The sequence below is a fragment of the Phalaenopsis equestris genome, unplaced genomic scaffold (genome assembly GCF_001263595.1).
Source record: "Phalaenopsis equestris unplaced genomic scaffold, ASM126359v1 Scaffold000002, whole genome shotgun sequence".
Taxonomy (NCBI): Eukaryota; Viridiplantae; Streptophyta; class Magnoliopsida; order Asparagales; family Orchidaceae; genus Phalaenopsis; species Phalaenopsis equestris.
The window spans coordinates 6,858,484-6,868,961 of record NW_018164444.1 but is presented as its reverse complement, the minus strand read 5'-3'; the positions used below and the strand labels follow the sequence as shown (position 1 = coordinate 6,868,961).

General features: G+C 32.8%; 1 protein-coding gene across 1 annotated transcript; it reads right to left on the bottom strand.

Annotated features, from left to right (window-relative positions):
* Positions 1-6,377: 6,377 nt before the first annotated feature.
* On the bottom strand, positions 6,378-7,846 carry LOC110036775 (cysteine-rich and transmembrane domain-containing protein A-like). The gene is made up of 3 exons (XM_020741304.1): positions 7,700-7,846; positions 6,808-7,000; positions 6,378-6,664 (listed from the first exon to the last, which is right to left on the bottom strand). The coding sequence occupies exons 1-3, from the start codon at positions 7,734-7,736 to the stop codon at positions 6,616-6,618; spliced, it is 279 nt and encodes a 92-aa protein (XP_020596963.1). The 5' UTR covers positions 7,737-7,846; the 3' UTR covers positions 6,378-6,615.
* Positions 7,847-10,478: the final 2,632 nt, after the last annotated feature.

Below are 10,478 nucleotides of genomic sequence, written 5' to 3'. Positions count from 1 at the left end.
CATGTTTAGTTTAGATTTACTTTCCGCTACATATTTTCAAACCTTATTAATAATTATAGATGTTTCTAATAGCCATTTTTGGTAAATAGAATTTCTAAAATGTTTTTTTTTCCTACTTTTATGTTCTGTACATGTTTAAAATCAAGTTTGGGAGGAAGAAAAATCATTTTAAAACTTAACTTTATTTATACTCATTAGTTTGTATTTAATTTGATATGACTTTTTAAAAAGACGTGTTATGTGGTGTTATCTTTAGGATACTTAAATTTTTTATTTTTAGAAATGATATAGAGGAACTTAGTAAAAAATTTAGTAAAAATGATGAAACTAAAGTTAAGATATTTAGTAGAAAATTATAGGGAACTGACTTTACTATTTATAGTAGGAAATTTTGAATTTTTGAAAATTTAAAGATTTTTAGAATAATACTTTTTAAAGAATTTATATTATATGAAAATTCTTTTTCAAAAACTAATATTAGATTTTAGGTTAAGGAAAGAAGATAAGTTCTCAACTTTAGAAAATGGATAGTGAAATTCAAAATCATTAAAAGTATATTCAGATATAGTAATCCTCACCTAAAAAACTAAGAATTAAAAATATACTTAAAGAAAAATAAAAAAAAGGAAAGAAAAGTATGAAAAAGGAGGAGAAGCTTGAGGAAGAGGACCTAACTAACAATAAATTTCACTTGAATCTTTCTAAGGAATAAAATTAAGATCAATCATATGCTTAATTTCAAAAAGTATTAGTAAAAATTATTTTTAAAAATAGAATTCATATATTCTGAAATTAATTTTTTTCTAGAAATCTCAAGTTTAGAAAAATTTCAATTAAGTCTCAATTAAATAGAAAATCAATATTCTTAAGTTTAATACTAAATGTTCTAATACCTTAGATATCATCCACTTTACTAAAAATTGTTCTAAGTTGGACTATAACATTTCTAAAACAAAATTTTAGGTCATTTAAAAAAACCCACAACCACAAGTTAACAATATTAGTTTTAAAAGTTATAGCGTTACTTGAGGACAAGTAACATTTTAGTTTGGGGGATTTTGATACACCAAAAAAATGACTACCTTTTTATATACATTTTTATGCTTATTTTTAATGATATTACGCTTTAAAAAAAGGTATTTTGCTTATTTTTGGCTTCAAGTACAAGAAATGGATTCTTGGAGAAAATAAAGCAAAAATAGTGCAATTTGGAGTCAAAACGAGCACGGAAGAAATTTCTGACCTAACACATTTTTTGATGACTTTTTATTTTTAATCTCTTTTAGATTTATCACATATTTTTTAATAAAATTACACTTTAAATGAAGGTTATTTTCATGCTTATCCTGTAGGTATAACAACTTGGAGCAAGAAGGAGCTGAAACAAGATGGGACGGAGATGAAACAGAGTTAAATAGGGCAAAACCATGGAGCTACTTGCAGAATGGCTCCTGGGCACCAGTCATGCTCAGAAAATGGCACCTAGGCACCAGAAATTGGGATATTCTAGGCAATTTCAGGCTATTCTCGGATATTTTGGAAGATTCCGAGCAACTTGCATGCCCCATGGAGTAGTTAAATAAATCAAAACACTTGGAAAGTCTATTGGATGAAGTGTGTGTCTCCTGAAGTGAAGAGGTGTCTCTTGAAAAAAGGAGGTACTTGACTTTTCTTTAAAAGGGGATTTGGCGTCCCTCATATGAGGGGGGGTTTTTGGAGAGAGTTTTCGCATGAGTGTAAAGAGGATATGGAGATGTAGATTTCCACCATGTCTAGAGAGATTGGTGAGGGATTTTGAAAGATATGTGTAAAGGAATTGTATGAGCATTGCATTGAGCATTGCATGGATCTCAGCGGGAGACTTTGTTGGAGTGATTTTCATCTTTCTTTCAGAAAGAAAAATCTAAGTATCATGTTCTTAATTATCTTATAATTGTTGTAAATACTTTCTAGTAGATTTTATTTGATTTAATGAAGTTTTCTATTGTGTTTAACCCATGCTTTGTGAGTAGTTTTCTTTACTCTTTTCGTTTGATATGAAGTAATTGCATAAGTAGGAAAATTTGTTTCAAGATAGAATTATTTTTATTTTAATGTGATGAGAAAAATCCCCTTCACTTCATTGGCATTACTTAAGTGGCAATATGTTATGTTAAAAATTATTGTAAGTGAAGCTAAGACTCGGGAGAGCAATAATCTCGCAACATGAGTGCACTCACATTGGTTAGTTGGCTATGACAAAGTAGTTTAGGCGGGAAGGCAACTTTTAAGAAAATATTATTAATGATCTATTTCTATTAGAAGCTTCTAGGAGACAGATAGTTGAATGAAACTAATAGAATATTAGGCTTACCTATACACTCAAAAAAGATATGTTTCTTGTTGGCACATAATTAATTCAAAATTTTATCAATTCTCTTACTACTTATGTCATTATCTTCATTTTATTTTTCTTTTGCAATGAAATGGAAACAATGTTCTGGAATTTAAATTTGCTTAGATCTTCTGTTATTTCATTAATGTGATGGTATTTTCATCAACTTTTAATTTACTTTACAAACTGATCACTTGTAATGTTAAAGTCAGTTGTGAAACATAATGACCCGGAAGGGCTATGATTTCACCCAATTAGGGAGTACTACACTTCACTTTGGAGGAAGGGGATGCCAAGTCCAAGAAGGAGTGCAAATATATAGGGAGATAAGTTTTGATGAACGTAAATTGGAGATTTTAGAGTGACAGATTAAAATTCTCAATTTGATCAAAAGGTTTGGAACCTAAAGCCATATGTTAGCCTTCAGGTGAAGTGTACGTGGAAACTCTAAAGTATTAGCTAGTATCCTCCCAGCATAACTACAGAATTAGAGAGTTAACTCTGGATTAGCCAATGTTTTTTATGCACTCGAGAGAGGGTAAAGAATAGGTATACTCCTATTTGTCACTGGCAATATTATATTTTAAGTATTTTGTTCCTACACATTATCTAAGTCATTGCACGAGCAGGGTAGTCTTTATCATCACAAATTTCTCAAAACCAATTTTTCCAGAAAATTTATCTATAGATTTAAGATTTTTATTTAAGAATAATTATTAGAAAAACCACTTTAATTGACATTCCAAACTAAGGACTGATAGTAGTAGATTAGAATTAGCTTAATGGATTTCTTACTTAAGGTTGATACTGGGGTTCTTAAAAAACGTCCTATATTACTTAAAATGGTACATATATTTGTGTATTACCCTTAGTGTGTAAATTATTAATTAAAAATTCTAAATTTTATATTATTTTGATTTTGCACACTAGTCGCTAAATATAAATTGGGTCAAGTTTTTTTTTCAAATCTTGGAAGTTAAATTACTGCGTAATTGTGGGTCGGGTCAAGGATCATCAATATTAGCATTAGAAATATTAACAAAAATATCCTTATTAGCTACAACAACATCCCCAACATCAACTTTTCATCACTTCTTTTCCCATTATCATCACAAATAATATTATCACAAATAGCACTCTCAGCATCAACTGAACCTTGAGAATCCTTTACAGTTTCCTCTAAAAATTTTTCTCTAGCTTCACTGATATTACCAGATTTAAGAGATTTGATCCATTTAGTTAGTAATCCCAACCTCTCCTATTGGTTCTAAATTTAGGCACATTAAATTTTCTTCCATTGTTTGCTCCATTAAACTTCTTTATTTTCCGATGGGCAATGAAACAATTAGCTAAATTATACCAAAACATCTTACATTTCTTACAACAAGATGAACGAACTCCATTTCCACATTATGCTAGTATTCATCTATTGAACTACCAATCCAACTTGAATCACAAAACGGAAGTGTAACATCTCTCTCCAACAACACCCTTGCGACTGACGGTCTAGTACAATTAAAATTAGATTGATCCACTTTCAATGAAGTACCATAAATATTTGCTACCAAAAGTAAATAAAACTTTCATATTAAACAAATGTAGCTTCAATCCAAAAAATCTATGTCATATAGGAATGACAAGTGATGCCTTAAAATTAAAAAAAAAGTAGCCGCATTCATTATTTTCTTGTTTATACTACGATGAAAAATACTACCATTAAAACTATACCACTTACTACCTACAAATACTTATTCTTCTGTACTAAGGTTCTACAGACAATGATTAGACCATTTCTAGTGTTGTCGCAGATAGTTATAGTGCATAGCAGTTATACTTCTAAACATAGCCTTTACCATAGATAGAAGGCTCTATCATCACAAATCATCGGACTTTTTTTAAATAAAATAATGCTTAGCACGTATAGAACTAGCAGTTTTAGCATTTTTTTCATCAAAACTCACAATTTCAACTACATGAATTCTATGATCTTAAATGGGTTGTGACAATATGACTTCAAGTTTATTAGTGCCCAAAACAAGCCTTTTAGTTGAAACGTCATCTCTCGGAGTCAAGAAAATATCACAAAATTTGAGGTCGAATATCACTTTGTTGCCACCATAGCTATCACTATTTGTTAGACTTGTTGTTTACTTACCAAACTTGGCACTAATTTTTCTTCAATCTCAATGATGTATTTTAAAAACATGAATGAAACTTATCTACATGTTACTTGTTTTTCATTGACCTATGAAACATGAGACCATTGATTGTAATGTCATCTAGAAAAGACATTAAAATGTACGCTTCATTTGTTCCATATAGGGTTGTAATCTAGTCGGGTCATGCTGCGTCATAATAAACTCAAGCTTGGCTTAAATAACGAAAAAGACGCTCGACTCGAGCTCGAGCCCATTTTTAAGCCCATAGGATGAGTTCGAGCTTTGCTATTCTGCTTTTTACAGGGCCTGAGAGCTTGACTCGTCTTGATGAGCGCTTGTTATAGTGTTGTCGGAGGAAATGAAGGAGCTCACCAGAGAAAATGCCGAGAAGACCAAAGACTAAACCTTGATAGAGAAGATTTTTATGGGGATATTGCTTGTTCATGGGATAAGAAATCTAGAGGCATTACCAGTATTGGGAATCGGGAAACATGCATGCATACAAAATTGAAATAGTATGCGAAAAAAATCCTTTATTTCTCACATTTAATGCCACCTACTATTTAAAGATTGCATTCATTGCAGCTTTTTTTTTCTAATAACAGTTCCATTATACATTTTATTAGAAAACACCAACTTTTTAAATTTTTACCTAACACAAAAAAAATATTTATTTTATTCTAATCGGCTTACAAGCTGACAAGCTGGGTCATAATAAGCTTGAACTCGAGCTTGGACTTGTGTTTCAATAAGCTAGACTTGCGAGCTCATTAATGAGTCGTATTTTAGCCTTGCCCGGCTCACATACATCCCTAGTTACATGTTTCATTGAATGATTAAGTATCAAATGCTCCAACAAATAACATTGGAACACTTGCTTCTTTATAATGAGTAATAGATTAAATCAAGCACAAGGGATGACAGTGTGTTGGTTACAGTCATCCAAGCTTGAGTTTGAGTGAATGCTTTACATTAAAACTGTGGATTTATCAGCATAGCTTCGTAAAAAAGGATGAAATTGAGGGGGCATATAAGAAATAAACGCATTAACTATAATTATTTAATTCGATTGCATATTTATAGTTATTCGCTTTAATTTTTTTAATATGCATTTAGTGGTATAGCATGCTTTATAATAGGATTGTTATAGCCTACCAAAATTGATTTATGTATCAAATTATAAATTTTATTGGTTCAATGAAAAAGGATGTGAGCTATATAATTCAGATCTTTCATAGCACAAGACATCATCATACATTTGAAAAAAAATAATTAGTCTTTGTAATCTTATAATCCCTCTACTTGTCCCAATATTTTTCATTAAAAACTTTAAACTTCTTTGTTTTGTGTATAAATTAACTATAAATATGTTAACATTATTTAAATTTTAAACATAATGTATCATGATTTTTCACTACTCCAACTGAGAAAAAGTTGAAAAGCACCTAACATTCATAATCATTTTAAAGAGAATGACATTAATTGAAAGTTAGGGAAAAAAATTGCAAAAAAAAAAAAAAAAATACAACTTATTTTGGTGCTTCTGCATTGGTGTCAGGTATATATATTAGTCCTATATGTAAATATGCAAATCAGAAATAGTCGGAATAAAGTTAATGATGAAGATGGTGACAATGATGAATGAATTTAATTGATATATTCAAAAATTTCCCTTTCAAATTCTGTATTGTGTTTTTTGGTCATTGCCCACTAAAAAGAAACAAACAAGTTGACAACTTACATTGTTGGCGAGTGGCTGCAAGTGAGAAATATGACAAAATGAAATTAGTATAATGATAATCATAGTAATTATTAATCAATAACACGGATACATAAATTGTCACTAAAAAACGGGAATGGAAATAGACTCATGGAACAAGCACTTACAAGTGTCTTAAACAACCCCATAGTCCTTTTACAACTTTTTAACAAAAGCAGAAAATATCCAAGGCACATAACACAATGAAATGATCACAATTCATAACCAAGACATATACACTGACTAAACACAGTGCTTAACATAAATAAAAACCATATAAATTATTGTTTACGGTCATAACAACTGAAGTATTGAGCTCCCTCCTACTCGCAGCAGGTCTCGAAAAGACAGCAGCAACACAGTGCCGCAGCGCTGTGAAAATAATTCAGGTGAAGGAGAAATTTTATTTTAAAGTCCTCAAAATTAACATACAAGACACAAAAATAAATAAATAATAAATAATAAAAAAAAATGAAATCTTTATTCCTTCCAAAATTGAAATTCATAATACATACCATCCTTTCCAGAAGCCATCGCCTCTTTTCTTTGTCTGCACTGGAACCCGTTGAGCGGAAGCGGTGGCGCCGTTAACCGGGTAGCCTGGTGGAGGGGCGGTGGAGTATGCCGGTGGATGAACGGCGTTGAGAGGAGCAGAGTAAGCTAAACCTGTTCCTGGAGGAGGATATGCTGTTTGTGGCGGTGGATAGACTGAAAAATAAAAGAGATGTAAATAATAAATCTAAATTACTTGGTTATAATTCCAAGGGTTAAGTTGTCATAAGATTCATCCTGATATATGGTGTTTTCGGCCTTATTTATTTAACATTTTTTATTTTATTGAAATCAGATCGGAACGGAACAAGCCGGGGTTAGATTGAATCAGATATGCATAAAGTATGGGGAATTAAAAAAGTAACCTAAAATTCAAATTATTCGATTGATCGATATCGAATCAATCGATTATTAGGAGGCAAATCAAAAAGGAATCCAGATTGAATCCAGGGAGTTTTGATAAAATCTTAAACTTAATTTAAATCAGCTTACAATAGCTTATATTCATTATATTTCTCATATCTGTAGCTTTTTACTGTCCTTGCAATGATTTACTGAAAAAGATAGAAGTGGAATATGAGATTTCAGTACTAGATTCAAAAAAATTTAAGAAGTTTATTGATTTTTGTATGCCATTTTGATCGCTTTTTTTTCGAATAATTTCAAATCGAGAAAAGAGAAATTCAGATATCGAAGTAGATATTTTCCACAATCTTGCAAAAAGAAAAGGGATTTCCCAAAAAAAAAAAAAAAATTACTCAAACAAAATGATCAGTATTGACAATATGATGATGGTGATTCTTTCCTAATTTTTTTTTCAGATTACAGAATAGAAAGATATAAGAAACTGTGTACCTTGAACTGGAGCAGCTTGCTGGTTATAAGAACTCATATTTGAAAGAGAGAAGCGAAATCCTCCAACAGAGTGCGAGAAAAAAATGTCTATTTGGGGAAGCAAAGGAAACGAAGGTCGCTTTATATAAATAAGGACAAAGAGGAAGAATATATAGTAATTAGTGAAACCTAATCAGTTTTAAGTATTTGGTAATTGGAAACCATAATGGAAGCCAGATAATTCAAATAAAAATAAAAAAATAAAAGTGGTGGGGTAATATAGAATAAAATTAATAGAATGAAAATAATCGTCAAAAATATCCGGATCAAAGAAATTATTGTGTAAAAGATACATCTGATCAAGATGTATCACGTTATTCAAATGATTACATTCAATAGTTTTTTTTTTTTTTTTTAAATGGGGGTATTTAGTAGGGGTGTAAAAGTGTTTAGCTCATTTCTAGTTCGAGTTCAAAAACGGTGTTCGTGTTGACTCGTTTTCATAGCAAGTCGAACACGAGTTATTCATGAACAAAGAGTACTTTTGACAACCATAATCACGTAATCATATAATCATATGATGTTAAGGGTTGGGAAAAAATTTAAAATTTATTGTTTATCTTAAAACATCATTTGAATCTAATTTAATAATTTTTATTCTGATTTTTAAATTAATACTTTTATTTGATCATAAATCTTTGTACTCTTGTACTCAATTAATTTTTTTTTAAAATGCTACTCATTTTATATATATATATAGGCCCCAAATATCATTTCTCCTTTGCGCTCGAGCACCTATGATTGGGTGTCTACACCATGTACCTAATATTTCAGAGCATCCGGGTCGCGGTGGGATCAAACCCTTGACCTGAGAGGATTTAATCAACAGGCCAAGACTTGCGACACAATATATATATATATGGGAGGTCGAGGGCTCCCTTTTTAATGATGATTTTGTTGTTGGAGATGAGAGTATTTGTGGGTTATGGGCTGAGAGTTTACTCTGGGGGTTTTTTCTTTTTCTTCCGGGTTGTCTTATACTTCCTGCTTCATCTCTAGCAAGGAGGCACAGGGCTCCTCTGCTACTGGGGTGATGTCTGTGGGAAGGTGTTATATTGGGAGAAGGTTTGTTGAGGACTATAGTTTCTGGGGACTTTCATGAGCTGCATTATTTTCACCTGGGGTCTATTTGTGGGCAATTTGGCTCTCATTTGGAGGCCCATGGCTCCTATCTTTCTCTGGTTCCCTATAATTCTGTTGGCATTGTTACGATTGGTTGGATTGCCTTTACTGTTTGGAAGCTGGAGGAAGGAGGACCAACTTTATATTTTCTTTAAAATTGGTTTTCACTTTATTTTTTATTTCTTCAGTCCTTTTAGGATGCAGGTTGAGGATCTGATGCTCTCAAGCTTTGGACTTTTAGGGAGACTTGTTTTCGATCTCTTTGGATTGCGGCATGCCAGTTCTTTGGTCTGCTCGTGGGATTGCTTTTGGATAATCATTGCTAACCGGAAGATTTTTTTTGTACATCTCTTTTGTAGTCACTTCTCTAGATATACTAGATCACAGGTTTACTTCATTTTGGGTTTTTGCCATTTGGTTTTGGGTATACCTGTAATTTTGGAAGTTTCTTTTTGTGTGAGTTGTTTTGTGGGGAGAGGAACCCCTAGGGGTGTGTTTAAATGTATTTTTAGTTTCTTAGAAGGGGATCCTCCCCCCCCCTCCATTCTCTGTACCTTTTTTTTTAATTAACGCGTAGGGAGCCACTGTTGCTCTTTCCCCTAATATATATCAAAATTGTATCATCTAGCACGAATCTCGAGGCAAATTTTTTAATAAGAAAAATTTAGACTTCAATTAAAACTCTTTCAGAGCTCTGATTTCAGCAAACTTATAGTTAAACAGACCGGCTCTATGAGACAGACCTAATGATATCAAATTCATTCCAATCCGAGTCAAATCAAGCTCAGATCAAGTCATTAAACCTTAATTGGAATATTTTAGGACACATTTGGAAGATCAAACAAATGTAAACACTAGCAAGTCTATACTCGAATCGAGCGTTTCGACAAGACGAATCCAACAAGCCCAATATGACTCAATTCTGACATCATTAATGGATCCAAATGTCAATTAAACACCTTATGATTGAAGGAAGTTATCCAAACCGTTCGATAAAAATGATTCATATTCATGCATTAATGACACCCAGAATAGTATAAATAGAGCGCCACCCCTGACATAAGTAGAGAGACTTGAAGCTTCAGAGAGAATTGGAAGCTCTGAGAAGGAGCTGAAGTCCAACACCATCTCGACTGTCGTCGACCACCACCGATCGCCATCAACCACCGTCGATCACCACGACCACCGCCAGCAATCGTCGACACCCGTCGATCGCCTTGAGCCACTGTCGACCGTCACTGTAGGTCACCACCAATCACCATCGATTACCACCAATCAGACGTTGTCAATCATCATTGTGGGAAATGAGCTCATCACTACTGTTCATGTGTCAACAATGACCTATTTTGCTCACAGCTCGTGTAGCTCTCGACTCCAACCCCAAAGGCTTATTGATGTCATTCATACTCGTCCCTACAACCTACGGGGTTCATAGCTCATGTAGCTCCCGAATCCGGCCCCCATGACCTACGAACGTCATTGATACTCACCCATACGACCTACGTGATTCACAACACCTGCAACTATCGACTCCAGTCTTCGCGCCCTACATATGTCATTCATACACGCCCATACAGCCTTTATGGTTCACAATACGTGTAACTCCTGACTCCAACTC